This window comes from Schistocerca cancellata, chromosome 2, assembly GCF_023864275.1.
Source record: "Schistocerca cancellata isolate TAMUIC-IGC-003103 chromosome 2, iqSchCanc2.1, whole genome shotgun sequence".
Lineage (NCBI taxonomy): Eukaryota > Metazoa > Arthropoda > Insecta > Orthoptera > Acrididae > Schistocerca > Schistocerca cancellata.
The window spans coordinates 1,059,822,487-1,059,841,451 of NC_064627.1; the positions used below are offsets into that span (position 1 = coordinate 1,059,822,487).

An 18,965-nucleotide genomic window follows, 5' to 3' on the forward strand; every position below is an offset into this window, starting at 1 on the left:
GCGGGAACATGGAACCGATGTGCTCCAGAGCGTCACTGAGTGGCACTTTCGTAAATAACTAAACAACATCAAAGCTGACCAGGATGTCGTTTGGTGAAAGTTTCAGTTTCTTCAGCTTCTCAATGAAATGTCCTGAGTCCTTAATGTATGTGTCGGTCTTCCCCACGTGTGGCTGGAGCAGAGAGGCCAAGTGTTTTTCCAGTTTATACGTTGGTGAGCCAGGAGCGCTAACGATCGGTCTCAGTGGAACGTTGTTCTTATGGATCTTGGGTAATCCATACAGCCGAGGTGGTAGGGCTTCCGTGTTGCGCAGGTTTCTCTGTATGTCCGCCGGCAGAGAAGACGCCTTGATTAATCAATTCGTATTCCGAGTGATACGCTGCGTCAGATCTGCGCTTAGTTTTCGGTACGTCGTCGGATCTAATAGGTCTCGGATCTTTTGCTCATAATCTTCGGTCTTCATTACGACGGTCGCATTCCCCTTATCGGCAGGCAGTACCAATATACTCTTGCCGGCGTTGAGATTCTTAATGGCTTCTACCTCTTCTTTCTTCAGGTTGCAAGCTGGTGGTTTTGCTCGCCGCATTATCCTGGCTGTTTCCGTGCGTACTTCCTCTGCCCTTTCACAAGGAAGGGTCCGAATGGCTGCTTCGGTGTTGGCAATGATGTCCTCCATTCAGAAAAATTATTAGATGAACGTCGGCCGAAGAACCCGAGACAGAAGCCAATAGGCAGTTTGTCAACAAGTGGCCACGAAAGCCTTAACAATTTTGTAATGAATCATTTATCAGTCCATACGCCTAAGTAACTGGCTGTTTTTTCTGTGAATGTTTGTATTGTGCTATTTTATGATGGGGCCCTCTGTGGTTTTCATTTCAGTAATATATAGACTGCTTTTTACAGGATCATGTTGAGATTGTTTTTCAGGTACCACATCCTCATCCAGTGTAGGATGCCACTAGCTTTGGTGTCCAATTTTCTTCTTGAGTTGGCTGATACCACAACCAACAGATAATCAGAGTATTAATCAGTCTGGTCAATGTGTGTACCCCATCCATTCTCATTAGGTGGGGTTTGATTTAAAGATTATGAAAGACGGACTCACAGATTGAATTTTGCAGGCACCCCTTTGAGATTCTCTTGATCAATTTCTTTACCTGCCCGCCATTCAACATTCCATTATTACAGTAGGCTAGTAGACTATTGCATAGAGTTGCTGGTACCTGCGGTTCTGCCCTGAGGGTCTCAGCATTCATTTGCTGTGAACGGGCTTGGTGACACCAGAATACTTTAGTGGGGACTGGTAAGTGCCGCCAGTCCTCTGTCACCGTAAGTTCTGGGCATGTTTCAGCGACCACTGTATGGCACGGCAGTGGAACGTTGTGTGTCTCAGGGAAAGGGGATCTTGGCTTGACCACCCAGATCACGAGAATGGAAAAACCTCTATAAAATAACCCTCAATATCAAGGTGTGCTGCGCACTGATGAGATGCACGGCTGTTGATGTGGAACAATCGTTAGTGGGCGACATTTGCGGAACATGCCCCACCTTGATTGTATAAGGCTTACCAAGGCACTCAAGGCGCTATCTAGATGGACTTTTATTTCCTTAGCTGCTTGTGTCACTGAGGTGGATCCTACGAAATTTTCTCTTCCACCTCCCAGCATAATGGGTGGGCTGCTGGTAGGTACCAACACTCAGTCAAATAAGAGGACTCATTTAGCCAGTCCTCCAGGCTTAGGGATATTAAAGAATTCTAATGGGTGTAGTAAAAGAGTGCATTCTGCAAGCCAGAGTGTGTTTTTATTAGTTAAACAGAAAGAGGTGAGTTTTGGAAAAGTTTCACCTTTTTACGTGCAAAAGGGTTTAGAGGGGATTGCAGGTACTTTAAAATCAGTTGAGCAGTTGCCAAATAGGCACTGTTGGTAGAAACATCAAGTTCCCAACAAGTAATAAACCTGCAGAAGGCAAAAACCCTTGTGGAATATGCCATTGGGACTGAGCTCCACGCCACATTAAACTACAGTAAAGATGTTACCTGCAGAGACCTTGTGGACATTCCCAAAGAAGACATGAAAGTTGAATGGGCCCAAGAAGGCTTTGTAGATGTGCAGAATATTATGAAAATGATGGAAGGTGATCTGATTAAATCTGGCTTATTCATCCTCACTTTTAATAGAACAAAATTCCCGGAACATATTGAGGCAGATTTCCTTCGCTTAACCATGCAGCCCTATGACCCCAATCTAATGTGCTGTTTTAAATGCCAGCAATTTGGGCACACCACACTTGGATGTAAGGAAGAAACCACTTGTGGCAAGTGTGGTAAGGCTACCCACAAAGGAACAGATGTTCATCTCCTCCAGAGTGTGTGAATTGCTCTGGGGCTCACCCTGTCTTGAGTAAGAACTGCTTTGTCTTCCTGGAAGAATGGAAGTTACAGAAGATTAAAACCCCACAACAGATCCACTACATTGAGGCCAAGAAGATTTATAAGACCATGCTGCCCCCCCCCCCCCCCCCCAATGTTCACTATTCACTACCCCCTTTGCATCAGTTGTTAAACAGACAGCACAGAAAACTGATGCTGCTACACAAATGGAGGTAGCTAGTGTCAGCACTAGTATCTGCATTTGTCAGTGTACTTGTGCTGCTGCAGTTAACGTCATAGCCTACACTTCCTCCCAAAACATCGGAAAAGTCTGTGATTGCTAATGTTCTGAAGCTCCCTGGTCCCCCCTAAGGTTCAGTCTGGTCCAGCACTGCCACTAATACTGCCATGGTTGTGGCTCCGAAGCCTACCCAGTGCAAAAAATCAAATGCCAAGTGCCCCCTCTGACAGAGTCAGAAAGTAAACAGTCCGACAATGTTGTCGTCATACTATCTGACATCTCTCTTGACGCTTCAGTAGAGCTAATGGAGCTTGATGTCGGACTGGAGCAATCATCTCGCCCCAATACTGAGCCCCCACCCATTACAGGCTCCCCTCCCCGGTGGAAAGACTGGGTGAAAGTGCAACCCCAAGGAAGATAGCATCAATATCACAGTGGAACATTAATGGGTTCAGGACACATGTGGAGGAACTGAAACTGCTAATGCAGGAATGCCCCCTGTGCCTGTGTTTACAAGAAACACATTTTGAAGCTACTGAAAGTCCTGTGCTATGGGACTACACCCTTCACCAAAAAGATGACCTGACTGGGGACAGAGCTAAGGGAGGGGTTGCTGTGTTCGTCAGTAAAGCGCATCACTCTTCTGCTCTCCCCCTGGCTCGTGACCTTCAAGCAGTTGCTGTTGAAATTCGAGGGTGTTGGAGGATCACTGTTTGCTGTATCTACCACTGCCACATGCTATTGACTCTGAGGCTCTAATAGGTCTTGTGCAACAACTTCCGCAACCATTTTTCCTACTGGGAGACTTCAATGCTCATTATGTCTTGTGGGGCTAGACCTCTACTAGCCCTCAGTATTGTGTTTTGGAGAGCCTCGTGACATCTCACGAGCTGTGCATCATCATCACAGGTACTCTCACTAATTTCTGCACTACTACTGTCATTCTTAGCCATCAGATTCCAGAGACCACTTCTCATTCTGCATTCACTACTGGATGGAGCACTCCCAGAAGAGAAGCCATTAACATGGATGGTCAGAGGGGCTAAATGGACGCTTATCAGCCAGCCAGCTGGCTGTGTGTGAACAGCACAACAGCATCCAGGAATGGGTGTACCACGTCACACAAGTGAACTATCATGCCGCTGACTTATCCATCCCAAAGTCGTTGGGTCATCTTAGGTGACAACCTGTACCTTGGTGGACAGATAAGTGCTGTTCAGGCATCCGGGACAGCCGTGTGGCTCTTCGATGATTTAAATGCCGCCCTACAGCAGAAAACCTCATAGCCTTTAGAGTTCCGAGAGCCAATGCTCGTTGTGTAATCAAGGAGAACAAGAAAAAGTCATGGAAAGTGTTCCTGGACTCTATCAACTGTTCCACATGTTTTATGAAAGTATGGGAAGCCATCAGGAGGATTTCTGGTAAACACAGTCATTTACCAATAGAAGCAGTGTTGATACAGGGATATCTCCAAACAGTGCCTGGGGACATTTCTCAGACTCTGGGAGAGAATTTTGCACAAACTACTGTCAATGCCAGCCAGGATCCAGTGTTCCATTGGTACCGACTGACTGAGGAGAGGGGAAAATTGGGGTTCAGATAAAATTCCAAGTTTTAAAACTACACTTTCTCCACAAGGGAGGTGGAAGCAGCCCTGACTGAGACCCGTGATACTGCACCTGGTCACGAGAAAATCCAGTAGTGCATGCCTCAACATTTTCCAGTAGCATCAGAGGAAATCCTCCTCAAATGTTTTAATCTTATCTGGCAGAGGTAACTTCCCCATCTCATGGAGAGAGGCACTTTCAATACCTCTCCTCAAGTCAGGAAGGACCGCACATTCCCAGTAGTTATTGGAGTATCACCTTGAGCTGTGTAGGAAAGACACTGGGGCAAATTCTTAACTGTCATCTGGTCTGGTTATTAGAGACCAGGCAACTCCTTAGCCACTCTCTGTGTGGATTCCAGAGATTTCAGTCCACTGTCGACAATGTGACTTTGCTACATGCGGCTATTGACCAGGCTTTCCTTCATAAACATCACTGTATTGGCATATTCTTCAATATAAGTAAGGTCTACGACACTACTCGAAAACACTGTATTCTCGCTCAATTGCTTCAATGGGGTTTTCGGTGCCACCTCCCCATCTTCCTATGGTCTTTTCTGTCTCGGTGGGTTTTTAGTACCCAAGTTGGTGACTCGCTGTCAGATTGTTTTGAGCAGTAGAACGATGTCATTCAGGGTAGTGTTGTAGATGTTACCCTCTTTGCCATAGCAATAAACAATATCACTTCTACGGTAAGGAGTCTTGTACAGTGCTCCTTATTTGTGGAAGATTTTGCAATTTTCTGTTCCTCCTGCAGTGTTGCAGCAGCTAGCCATCAGTTGCAACTTACAGTGCAGAGGTTAGAGGAGTGGGCTGCAAAGACAGATTTTCAATTTTCTGCAGACAGTGTGCATGTGTGTTCATTTTAATCATTCTCATCATATTTTCAATTTACCTGCCTGCATATGAGGGACACTGTCGTACATTTTAGAGACTCAGCTCGGTGAGGTTCCTGGCCTCATTTTTTACTCCAAATTGTCATGGTTGCCACACTTGTGAGACCTGTAAGTCAGGTCTTTCAAAGCACTAAACATCATAAAGTGTCTTAGCCACAGGTCTTGGGGAGCAGTCAGAGCACGTCAGCTCCAGTTTTATAGGGCTTTTGTGTGTTTGTGGCTGGAATGTGGGTGCACAGTGTATGAATCGACAACGGCTTCTTATTTGAAGTTCATTGACACTGTCCACCCTGAGGGGATTCGGCTGGCCAAGGCTGCTTATAGAACCAGTCCCATACCCAGTCTCTGTGCTGAGGCTGTGGAGCCATCTTTTACCATCTAACACAAACTCCTCATGGTGCATCAAGCATGTAACTTTCTCGCAGCTCTGACTTCAACCGCATACCACACTGTTTCTCATCCGCCTCTGAAACGCCTTTTCTCCATCTGTCCACAATGCCTTTTGGGATCGGTGTGCGGTGTGTGCTGGAGTCACTCCGTGTGGAGCATGTACAACCTCAGATCCAGGCTGGTTGCTTCAGAGGGCTGGAGTAATTTAGATTTAGTGCAGTACAGGAGAGATTGCACTCCTTCTTTTGTTTTAATGCAATATTTTGTAACATTTTAAATGAGCACCACAACTATGTAGCTGCCTTTGTGAATGGGTCTAAGCAGGGGGACTCCATTGGATGCTCTTGTCGTTTTCTCAGTTTGTGTCCTCAGGGTCAAACTGCCTCAAGAATTTAGTGTCTTTGCTGCAGAATTGTTTGTGATATTGCCTCCGTGGAGTAGATGAGATGTTCTTCAAGTGCTAAATTTCTTGTATGTTACAATTCTCTGAGAGCCCTTCACTCTATGCAGTATTTGTACCCAGCAGGTAAAGTAACCCAGGATGCCTTCCCCGAGCTGTGATGACAGGAGATGATGACGTCTTTCTACTGGGTACCAGGCGCATGGGTAGTGTGGGGAATGAAAGGGTGGATCTAGCAGCCAAGGTGGCGTGTCGTGATCCTCAGTTCTTTCAGTGTGTCATCCCCCTGCATGCTCTCACCTCACTGTTGAGGTACAAAGTCATGTGTCAGTGGGGAGATGAGTGGCTGGAAGTGACCGACAATAAGCTCCATATAGTAAAGCCCACAACTCGGCCGTGGCATCTCTCCTTCCAGCCACGTTGACGGGACGAGGTCCTTCTTGCTCCTCCTCACATAGGCCACAGCCGTAAGACACGTGGCTTCTTACATCAGCGAGAGGACCCTCCAGTGTGTGGCGCTTGCGGTGTACAGATAACTCTGTGCCACATTTTATTGGACTGTGCTTTATTTTCTGACTAGTAGGCCGCTATGGATTTGCCAACAGATCTACCCTCTATTCTAAGTAAAGTTCAAACAAATGTAATTCAAGTTTTAAAGTTTTGTGAATTGTCCAATATTTTTCCAAACATTTTAGGCGAATAACTTTAATGTGTTCTCAGGGTGACTGGCTCAGCCATGTTTTCTTGTAAGTGGTCAGTCAGTCACATTATCCTGTGCCTTTGTTTTAGTTCCTTTGTCGTTTTACTTGTGTTTTAATCTCCTGTATAGCACATTTTAGTATTTCTTTGTTTTTTAACTGCATATGTTAACATTTTGCTCTTTTATCCACATTCATTTCTTTTAATGTGTGTAAGTGTGCTGATAACCTTGCCGCTGGGTGCCCGTAAGCTCCAAAGAAACAACCCCCCCCCCCCTCACACACACACACACACACACACACACACACACACACACACACACACACACACCTGAAGTTCCCAGAGTCTTGCAAACATTGAGTCCCCAGAGATTTATCAAATGCCAAAGCATTTTCAATAAGTGTGGCCATTACATGCTTGCAGCTGACATTATGTGCTAATTTGGTGCCCAATTAAGTGCATCATTAATAAACTTATTTTCATAGTCACTCATCACTATTGTAGTTGGAGCTTGGCCTTTAAATCTTTCCCCATAATTTCCATTACTTTGTCTCGTCTGCCCATGTTCAGCCAGAGGACCCATACTGATGTGGGCTGAGTCTCAGGAGCCATCTGTGAGCCTGTAATTGGTTACACAGAAGCTGCTTCTGGCTTTAGCCAAGATGTTCCTCAGTCAAATTGGCCTATGTGGTATAGGATTGGCTGATTCTTTGTCTTTCAGTTTCTTGAAGATTATCGTGTTTGCTAACCTCCAGGCTGGTGGTACTCGTCCCAGGCTTAGAGCTTCATTTATTAAATGTGTTAAAATGGGCTAATCTATTGTGCTACTCATTTAAGGGTCTATAAGTGAATGCTGTCTAGGTCTGGTGCATTTTTAATTTTCCTATGGCTAGTGCCACTTCTTCCTTTTTGAAGGAGCAGATGACAGTCTCTGTTGGATAGTCTATCTCTGTTAGAGCTCCTAAATTGGTGTAGTATGGATTGTCTGTGTTTTGATTGTCATTGGGTAGGAACTTATAAAGCAGAAATTCCCCTGTACGTCTCCATCCCTGTGTGAAGGTTCTATCATCCCGTCTAAGTCTGACTAGCAAAAATGGTGTTTTTGCTCTCTCCATCATCAGTTTTTACAGTGCTTCCCATGTGTTGTCACTTAATTGGGTTTGTACATACTCGTCCCAATGTCTTCTCCTCACTTTCAGTACCAGTACCTAATATTGTGCCTTTGGCTCTCTAAACTCCCTGTAGCATTTACTGCCCCCTGGTAGTATCTGCCTGTGGTTCTCAAATTCCTTTTGAGTCTGCTAGGTTCATTTAACCAGGATACCTTCCTTTTACTCTTATCTACTATTGTTGGGATTCCAGTACCTTGTGCTTTCTGCAGTGTCTCTGTCAGTATATGTATCTTATAACCAATTCTCCCTTCAATCTGGGAAAAATCATGCAGTCCTAAAAATTCCTGTAATTTCTGCCAGTCTACTTTACCAAACAGAAATGTCTTGTTGTGTGTTCTTGTATCGTGTGTGTGGCAATACTTGTGATTATGACATTATGATTTCTGTATTTAGCTGTGTCAATACCTCCTATTTTATATTTGCTATTGTAAAGTCAGTATTTTATTTTACTCCCACCCTGTTGCTACATGTGTGGGGTTGGCTCTCCCTATTAACTACATATAGGTTATTCATGTGTATATTGTCATAACTGGATTGTTCCCATGTATCTGTTTGTGGTGAGTCCCACAGTGTTGAATATGTGTTGACTTATGCAATGATGATTTAACTTTCTATGTCGTGCACCTTATTCAAGTGTGTGTATCTGTTCTCCACACAGATGGATCTCAGCAGAGAACTGCACATAAATTCGCAAAATTACCTATGTAACATTCCTTGTGTGCATTTTTCCCATAACTATGTGTTCAGAGCATAGTAGTTAGATGTTTTTTCACTGGCTGCTGGTTGCAGCTTTTGGATCAGTGGCCATTTGATCACTGTTGGGGTGCTTGCGATGCCAATCAGCTGTGTGTTCCTTGTGTGCAGTTTCTGTGAGCACATCACATCCACACATTCCTTGTTGTGATCTTTTAAAACTCTGTGTTCATAACAGTGCTTCCCATAGCATTTAGTTCGAACAGCTTCATGGGCATTTGGTGAAAACAAAGCACTTCATATCCATCCTGGTCAAATCAAAGACTTACACAGGTCTCTGTACACTTGATCAAAGTTGAATCCTACTGATATCCACAAACGTGCTATCCTGCGAATTCTAGCAGTCCACAAGGATCATTTAGAGATTTTTGATCTTAAAGATCATTTGTTCTGATTGTTCACTAGAAGAAAATCATATTGTGCTTCCTTTCAGGTGCCTTACGCTTGTGATGAAACACTGAGCAGTTTAAAAGAAGTCGCATTGTTCTAGTCTGTTAGTGCACATGTTCTCCTGTAGGAACAATTTAGTCGTAGATGCAGTTTTGTTGGATTTTATATCTCCTCATTTTCTTTCTGTGTTTTATGGTTTTTGATTAATTTTTTTTCTTTGTTTGTGTTTTTTAGATGATTGGTTTTGTGTGTCATGTTGTTCATGGTCTGCTATATCTGACTTGGCTCATCTGTTTGTATGCTGTCATTGTTGTTAAATTGTTGCTTACCTCATTTTTTGTCATCTGCTGTACCTGTCATGGATGCTCCAGTCATTGATCTCTTGTGAGAATTGGTGTCCTGCTTATAGTGTCTATTGTGAGCATCCGTGTAACCCCATAATACAAAGTGTGCTGGCGTGATGAATCAGTTACTATCTGCCGTGTCGTGTTCCCTTTTTGTAATGTATGTTGTCATTTTTGCAGTCTGCTTGCTCCCTTTGGTCACCCACTTTGTGCTCTATGTCGCGTAGCTTGTTTGCATGTTGATCTGTGTTTCTGGCCTTGGGGTGAGCAATACGTGCCTCTAACAGAAGGGGCTCTTCTGCGTCATTCAGTCAGTATTCTGCCGAATCCAAGGTTGTAATGTAGGATGTAGTTTCCCTGAGGTACACACACACACACACACACACACACACACACACACACACTTTAACTTATACATTCCTTGTTGATGACCTCATACTCTGATTCTTCATTGTGTAAAGTTAGCCATATTTGAGTACCTGTACATTGGTATACTTCATACTTCAGTTGCCTAGCAAAGTTGTAGTCTGTTAAGCCCTGCATTACAATGTATTCTGTGTACTATGTCATAGTAATATATCTTATATGCATGTTCGCGTGTCGAATTTGGCCTTGAAGTCTGTTTGGCATAACCATGCAACCACAAAATGCAAGGCATGCGTTCTGGTGGAGGATGCTTTGTACTTCTTGCTCACTGCGTTAATACAGGAGTTTACTATAGCTCACACACCACGTCAGTGAACATATGTGTGGTTATATTCAACGTGTGTGATCTGTCAAAGCTCATTGTATGTCACACATTCCAGATCCCTTGCCTTGTTCCTGTCCCTTCTTTGCATGGTATGCACGTAACATTTTCAGATTACCCATAGTTGGATTTGACTGAAAGATAAGATAATTTGAGAGGTCTGTGGTGGGGCGAAATGTAAGACTCCATAGCGTCTGAAGGACATATAATTGTTTTAACTGTTACTTTGCTATGCCCAAAATTTTGATAAAACATTTTGTCATTCATAGCAAACATTAATTTATATTGTGGTTATCGTCAAACAATGGAAACTCCAGGTAGGAATATAAAAAATGCAGAAAAAGATAGATTGCTACGAACCATAAAGAAGACACATCGAGTTGCAGACAGGCATGATTGAAAGACACACACACACACACACACACACACACACACACACACACACACACACACCTCAAGCACACAACTGCCAACTCCAGCATCTCAGCGGCCCAAGATGTTGCAGTTGGCGGTTGTGTGCATGAAATGTGCTTGCTTGCTTGCTTGCTTACTTGCTTGTGTGTGTGTGTGTGTGTGTGTGTGTGTGTGTGTGTGTGTTTACTGTGAAGGCTGTGGCCGAAAGCTACATGTTAGTCTCTTTTAATCATGCCTGTGCACAACTTTTTTTGGTTATAGTGTTGCCCAAAATTTTGGTTTCTTGACTCACAGAAGTTTTTGACCATTATATCTAAGACTGTCATAAACAAAGATTTACAGTAGTCACAAGCTCATATCTCTGTGGGTTGCACTAACTACAGTCTTTCATAATCACATACCGATTATTTATATCCTAAGTAATGCTAGAAACTAACTAGGTTTACTATGAGTTGTAATAACAGCATGAGTGAAAAATAGGTTTTTAAAAATCCTATCTTCACTCATCAAGGAAAAACATAAGTGCAGCAAACTATGATAAAAGATGGTAAAATCACAATCACTTCAATTGGATCCCATTGTTATTTTAATAACTTGTAGCTCATCTCGGTACTTGGGATGTCTGGAAAGGTACAGATTGGAAAGAGAAACTGCTAATAAAGTTCGCCGGCTGGAGTGGCCGAGCAGTTCTAGGCGCTACAGTCTGGAACCGCGTGACCGATATGGTCGCAGGTACGAATCCTGCCTTGGACATGGATGTGTGTGATGTCCGTAGGTTAGTTGGGTTTAACTAGTTGTAAGTTCTAGAGGACTGATGACCAAATAAGTTAAGTCCGATAGTGCTCAGAGCCATTTTTTTGCTAATAAAGTTCTGTTATTTCAGGAACTTCGAGATGAGTTGTTCTTGCTTTTGCATTTTGGGAAATGTATTGAAATATTTTTGTTTTTCTTCTGTTTACAGGTATGATGATAAGTACAACTTAGTGCTAACATACAAAGATGGCAAAACAGGTTCTGTAAGAGAAGCAACAATGGTGAGATCTGTGGCAAACTTTATAGATGAAAATGGTTGCCTTGTGTATGAACTTCTTGAAACAGAAGTTTCCAAACTGCATAACAGTCTCCTTACAGAGCGCAAGGAGAAGTAGCAGTATTTGACAGGAGGGCCTGTTTTGACAGTCTACAAATTGGCAGACTTCAATTGCTCTGTGTGTCAGTGGGAACAAAGACTCCTCTTTGTACATACAGCTGGACTGATATTTATTTATCATATGCCACACTCTCTGAATAGGATATTGATCCAGTGACTTTTTACATGCAAATGCGGGCACATTGCACCATGTGCGAGTTTCAAGGAATGGTACTGAATGGGAAAAATTGTTGATTTGGTGAAAATGATACTTAACTTTGTCTTTCTTGTTTCAAATAAAGAAAATTTAGATCAACTCTGTTTATTTAATTTACCATAGACAAATGTTTTGTAGTATTTACACTTTTATTATGTGTTTCTGTAATACCAAGTTTTCTAAACAAATTGTTAAGCAGACTTAATGGAAAATACTCACCTTACTCCCAACAGACACAAATAAAAGTGCACAGATTACCCTGCTTTTTAACTAATATCCCTTCCTTGGGAAAGAGAGAGGGATATGGTGGGAAATGTTAAATAGAAAGGGCATGTCGTTCAAACCCCAGGATGAGAGGTACCCACCCATTGTGATTAATCTTTATCTTTTTGAGGGGAAAGTAACCTCAGAAAAAAATAAAAACAAACACCATCTGAACAGGCCTTGAAGGCCTAATGCTACCAACCGGCTGCCATGTCATCCTCAGCCTTTAGGTGTTATGGGATGCAGATACGGAGGGGCACATGTTCACCACACAGCTCTCCTGGCCATTGTCAGTTTTCGTGGATGGTGCCACTGCTTCTCAATAAAGTAGCTCCTCCATTGGCTTCACAGGGGCTGAGTGCACCCCACTTGCCAACAGCACTCGGCACACCCAGATGATGACCCATCCAGGTGCTAGCCGAGCTGGACAGCACTTAACTTCGGTGATCTAACAGGAACTGGTGTAACCAGTGCAGCAAGGCCATTGGCCCCTAACCTCAGAATGTGGAACATCAGATTTGGGATCCCAAAAGGGTCAGTAGTGGACCCACTCTTCTTCATAACCTACATAAATGAGTTTGATTCCATCAGAACAGTTGCGTACAGCAACAGGTGTATATTTCGAAAAAGGAAAAGGGAATTCAGCAATCAGTCACAAATCGAGTCTGTATTTCACTGCATATCTAGATTTCTCTTATTGTATAGATGTCTTCAGTGCTAATAATTCGAGAAAATACCCAGGAATCGGTATTAGAAAGATGTAGTCAAAAATGACATTTTAAAATAGTAGTGACAACATATTAGCTAATGTACTATTTAAACTGAGTCATATAGTCTCGATAAGATTGTGACAATGTACTATACAACTAACACATACATAACCAGATTCTAACAGAGGCTGTTGTTTACAGTAGCAACAGCTTACATTACATGGGTAGAGCAACATGCAAAATTACCGGTTCAGTTTTTTGTATAAAATTGAGGATAAAATTAAAAACTGAGACCGAGTAACCTTCATTACAATTAACAATTTTGGCATAAAGCAAATACATGTTAAAATATTAAAGATAACAATATTATGAAAAGGAAATTTGCTGCTCACCATACAGTGGAGATGATGAGTCACAGATATGCACAACAAAAATACTTTCACAAATAAAGCTTTCGGACAGTAAGGCTTTTGTCAAAAATAAACACACACACACACACACACACACACACACACACACACACACACACACACACACACCCGCGCGCGCGACTGTAGTATCAGGCAACTGAAGCCACACTGCCCACTGGCACACACACACACACACACACACACACACACACACACACACACACACACACACACACACACACCCGCGCGCGCGACTGTAGTATCAGGCAACTGAAGCCACACTGCCCACTGGCACTGATTGTGATCACAGTGTCATCACATACCTATCATAATTAATGTTACAACATCATATGAACTGCAGTGCCTTAGGTGCAGAGAAGAAAAGAAGTGCACAAACTGCGATATAACTGAACTTTTAAGAGATCGCTTCAAAATGTATTGGGTGAAATCAACATTAAAAACATGAACAAGTAAAATAACAGCAAAAAACACCCTCAAATAATAATAGATTTTGTTCTTACATGATGAATTGCCAATTATTGTATAAAGAGAACAACTGTTAGGCATGCTGCAATCCTTCCTAAGAAGTCTTCTGCCTCCAAATAGGAGACCATCAAAAAGCTCCCAGAAATGGTTGCTTTTCATCACCACCTTTTCATTTAGCAGGTTGATATCAGAAGACCTCGGATGGCAAAAAATCACAATCTTCTCCAGTTAAGTCCATAAACTTGCCTTTTTCAGTTAGATCAGTTCGCAAGTATTTGTGACCACAAATTGTGATTTAAATTTCTCATGCAAACTGAGATCCACAGAGCAAGTGACATTTCCAAATAGCCTGATATGTGTTGTTTGTTGTGCACAGTTGGATGGCAGTCGTCATATGTTCTAATTGTAGCTGTTCTCGAGCAATAATGCTCACTTCATAGCCAGTGTCTATAAGGAAGCATTAATTTATTCCAGAATGAGATTTTCACTCTGCAGCGGAGTGTGTGCTGATATGAAACTTCCTGGCAAATTAAAACTGTGTGCCCGACCGAGACTCGAACTCGGGACCTTTGCCTTTCGCGGGCAAGTGCTCTACCAACTGAGCTACCAAAGCACGACTCACGCCCGGTCCTCACAGCTTTACTTCTGCCAGTATCTCGTCTTCTACCTTCCAAACTTTACAGAAGCTCTTCTGCGAACCTTGCAGAACTAGCACTCTTGAAAGAAAGGATACTGCGGAGACATGGCATACCCATAGCCTGGGGGATGTTTCCAGAATGAGATTTTCACTCTGCAGCGAAGTGTGCGCTGATATGAAACTTCCTGGCAGATTAAAACTGTGTGCCCGACCGAGACTCGAACTCGGGACCTTTGCCTTTCGCGGGCAAGTGCTCTACCAGTGCTGGCAGAAGTAAAGCTGTGAGGACTGGGCGTGAGTCGTGCTTCGGTAGCTCAGTTGGTAGAGCACTTGCCTGCGAAAGGCAAAGGTCCCGAGTTTGAGTCTCGGTCGGGCACACAGTTTTAATCTGCCAGGAAGTTTCATTAATTTATTGTGTTGCCTAACACACTCGGTCTACCTGTCACATGTAGACGGGACAAAACTAGGTCTTCAGGCTTTCTCAGTGAGGCATTGTCATCCTGGAAAATCAGATTTTTCTTTCGATAATCTGCATCATATGTGCACATTATTTTGATCATGTAACTCACAATTGAAATATCGTGCCAGTACAATGCAGATTACAAGCAAAAAACCCAATTTTCCAAGGGGACAAAACTAGTTCGGCCTACTTGCTTGAGCTGTAGGCAACTTTGCTGTGTCTTATATTTGGGTGGTTGCATGGTGTGAAGGAGGTCTGTGCCCCACTGCTCAAAAGTGAGTGAAACCAACACAGCCGCGGACACATTCCCTCACTGCCGCAAGGTATGTTTTTGAGAGTCATGGACTTGGCAGTCACAGCCGGCCAAATGTCATGCTTCCAGGGCAACCGCTCGTCTACATCTGCAAACCACTGTGAGGTGCATCACAGAGGGTACGTCCCATTGCACCATTTATTAGGGTTTCTTTCATTCCATTCATGTATGGAGTGCAGGTAGAATGATTGACTGCCTCTGTGCATGCAGTAATTATTCTAATGTTATGTGAGTGATACCTTGGGGATTGAATCAGTCTTTCCTTCTCATCCTCTCTGGTAAGTCTCCCATGACACAGTGTTCTGGGTGACTTTTCCAAACTCTACCCATTTTCCTGTCCAGTCCTTTTCCTTCACACCTCTTCCATGCCCTCATCCCTTCTGCCAGAGGAAGGAGCCTTTGGCTCTGAAAGCTGGCATATGTAAAACCTTTTTTATATATGTGTTCTCCTGCCACCGCTTGGTGAGTATATTTTTTATCTATCCAATTACATTATGCTGTCAAAAAATGATTATTTTTGTTATTGTACGGAATTATACTATATTCCTAGATCATCATTTAATGCTGGTTCTTGATACTTTGTTAATTGATTTTCTCAGTTTAGTTCACATCTATCTTCAAGAGTCTTCCAGTTCAGTTCCTTCAGCATTTGTGTGACTGTCTCTCTCAGATTAAACAAACCTGTGACCATGCATGGTGTATACATTCACTATCCCTTGTTAGTCCTATTCAATATGGTTCCCACACGCTTATGCAATATTCTAGGATGGGTCTCACGAGTGATTTGTTAGCAATCTCCATTGTAGATTCATTGCACTGTCCCAGTATTATACCAATAAACCAAAGTTACCACCTGCTTTACCCACGACTGAGCCTATACGATCATTCCATTTCATATCCCTACAGTGTGTTACACCCAGATATTTGTATGAGTTCGCCAATTCCAACAGTGACTGATTGATACCATAGTCATAGTATACTACTTTTTTTTTATTTTGTCAAGTGCACAATTTTACATTTCTGAACATTTAAAGCAAGTTGACAATCTCTGCAGCACTCCAAAATCTTATCAAGATCTGACTGAATATGTATGCAAATTCTTTCAGATAATACTTCATTGTAGATAACTGTGTCATCTGCAAAAAGTCTTATGTTACTAATATTGTCTGCAAGATCATTAATGTACAGCAAGAACAGCGAGGGACCCAAAACACTTTCCCTGGGGCACACCTGAAGCTACTTCTACATCTGACCATCCAAGATTACATGCTGTGTCCTCCCTACCAAAAACATCTTCAGTCCAGTCACAAATTTTTCTTCATACCCCATATGATCATACCTTTGACAATAAGCATAGGTATGGTAGTGAATCAAATGCTTTGTGGAAATCAAGAAATACAGCATCTACCCGATTTCCTTGATCCAAAATATTCAGTATGTCATGTGAGATGGGTTTCATATAAGGGATGTTTTGGAAATCCTTGCTGGTTGGCATTGAGGTCATCATTCTGTTCAAGATACCTCATTATGTTTTAGCTCAGAATATGTTCTAAGATTCCACAACAAATCAATGTCAAGTATATTGGATAGTGGTTTCGTGGATCACTACCCTTCTGCGGTTTTTTCCAAGACATGGGCACGGTATTTTGTTTGAGAGATCTATGATAGATTACAGTTGGAAGAGGCGTACCTCAGCCGTAAATTCAGTATGTCACTCTCGCAAGGGTAATTGCTTGGGTCTTGTTATCTCCTCTTGGGTGCAGCCAGCATGTCGTGCCAGCAACGTGCTGGCATTGTTAGTTTTTGCGTCATTTTCAGGTATTGTTATTGCTGTGGGACTGCAAAGAGTCTGTCAGACAGAAACAATTTGTTTTCCCTCATATCATATTCATGTGAAATCACCACCAACTGGATCTGAGGCAGTAATTCAATTAACTAGAGCATGCTTTCCAGCATAAGCCAGGTTGATCGATTCATCTCAGCATCTGAGATGGTGTCCTACTGCCCAATCTTCCCTCATGAATTACTAGCTGCAGCTGTTGCTCTGGTGTCTTGGCAAGTTGGTGGAACAGCATTGCCATTGCAGTATTGAATTTGCCTTCAGTCAGAAGGGCCTGTATGACATTACTAACAATGTGGGCAGAATCCCATATGTTGCATAGTAGAGCTGTTAACTGGGCAGTATAATTGACGATTCCGTAACTATATAGTATGAATTCAGTGATCATAAAATTTTTTGCCAGGTATTCCCATTGGAAGGTCAGTAGTTTAGGTTGAGAGCTCGGTTGTATATGTGGTCCACAGAAGTCTTGTTGGGGATATGCTGGAATGTTTGGTTGAAGGTCGATGGTGGACAATATTCCGTGAACTGTGTGCGGTGTGACCAAAAATTCAAGGGTCTTCTCATGTGGCTCAATCGGCTGGGGGCGGCATTGGATTACAAGTAGTCATCTGTACCATTTCTGATGTGAGTGAACTGGTAAAGTCACACAAGATGCTGTACCTGAATACTATTTTGTTGATATGAGGCAAGACTTGTCACCAAGAGCTCGAAATGAGTTACACATTGTTCATGCACACATTCACCATTGTTGCTGTTGATAGTAAAACATGCTAGAATGTCACTTCTGTGTTTCACACAAATCGTAGACTAATCCGGTAGAAGAAAATATAAGGCAAAACTCATTTAAAACTACCATTCTGTTCAATTTTTCCAAAAAGAATGCAAGTGTCATCACATTCTTCGGGATAGCAAAAATGCTAGCTGGATTTCATGTACTAGTTCTTTTAACAGTTCCACTCTCACTTTCATCACGTGCGCGAACCTCCAGTGGCTCTCTGGGACCAAGGTCCATTCCCCAATTTCCAGCCTGACTGTATCAGATGATGTCATTGTGGACTCCATTGCTATATCCAGCATCTTAGGCCACTATTTTGAGCTCTACCCACTATAATCCTGCCTTTCTCCATTGGAAACGAGTGAAGGAGGCTCGGGTGATACCTTTCTCCTCTCAGAATTGTGAATGCTACAATGCTGCCTTTACTATGGGGGAGCTACATCACGCTCCCACTTCGTCCTGATCTTCCAGGGCCAGGCAATGTTCACATTCAGATGTTCCAGCACCTTTCTCTTGTGGGCAAGCACTTTCTCCTTCATATGTACAATCGCATCTGTGCAGATGGCACAGACCTGAGCCCTGTAGGTACAAACACCTTCCTTCTGGATACTGCCCCATTTATCTCACAAGCTGTTTTTGCAGTGTGATGGAACAAATAATTCATGCCTGGATGGTATGATGGCTTAAGTCTTGCAATTTACTAACCACTGCACAATGTGGATTTCGAGCATGCAATTGATCATCTTGCCACTTTATCAACTCATGTCATTAGCAATTTTCTGTGGAAATACCAGACTGTTTCTGTGTTTTTCAGTTTTGAGAAAGCCTATGACACCTGCCGGAGGACTGGTATCCTCTGTACTCTGTACATGTGGGGCTTGTATGGCAGCCTTCCCCATTTCCTTCCGGTATTTTGAAAAGACCCAGTGTTCAAGGGACATGTGGGTTCTGTGTTGACAGACACCTTTATCCAGGAAACGGGTGTGCGTCAGGGTTCCGTCCTGAGTGTTGTCCCCTTTGCTATATACCTTATAATGGCCTGGGTCTTGCCAGGCATCTCTGGCTCCCTTTTCGTTGATGATTTTGCGATCTATTGCAGTTCTCCACCGACTTGTCTCACTGAGTGGCGTCTTCAGCAGTGTCTCGATTGTCTTTACTCATGGAGTAAATGGCTTTTGTTTTTCCACTGTCAAAGCCGTTTGTATGAATTTCTGGTGGCACAATGGGTTACTTCCACTTTCTTTACATCTTGGGGCTGTTGCTCTTCCATTCACTGAAACTACGAAAATCCTGGGGC

The 18,965-nt window shown here is 42.9% G+C and overlaps 1 protein-coding gene across 1 annotated transcript in view; it reads left to right on the top strand.

Moving 5' to 3' along the window:
* Positions 1-11,869, top strand: part of LOC126163060 (signal peptidase complex subunit 2) — a 38,999-nt gene extending 27,130 nt beyond the window's left edge. Inside the window, exon 5 of the mRNA XM_049919960.1 lies at positions 11,386-11,869. Within this exon, the coding sequence (XP_049775917.1) occupies positions 11,386-11,572 (187 nt within the window). The 3' untranslated portion in view covers positions 11,573-11,869. The remainder of the gene's footprint in view (positions 1-11,385) is intronic.
* Positions 11,870-18,965: the final 7,096 nt, after the last annotated feature.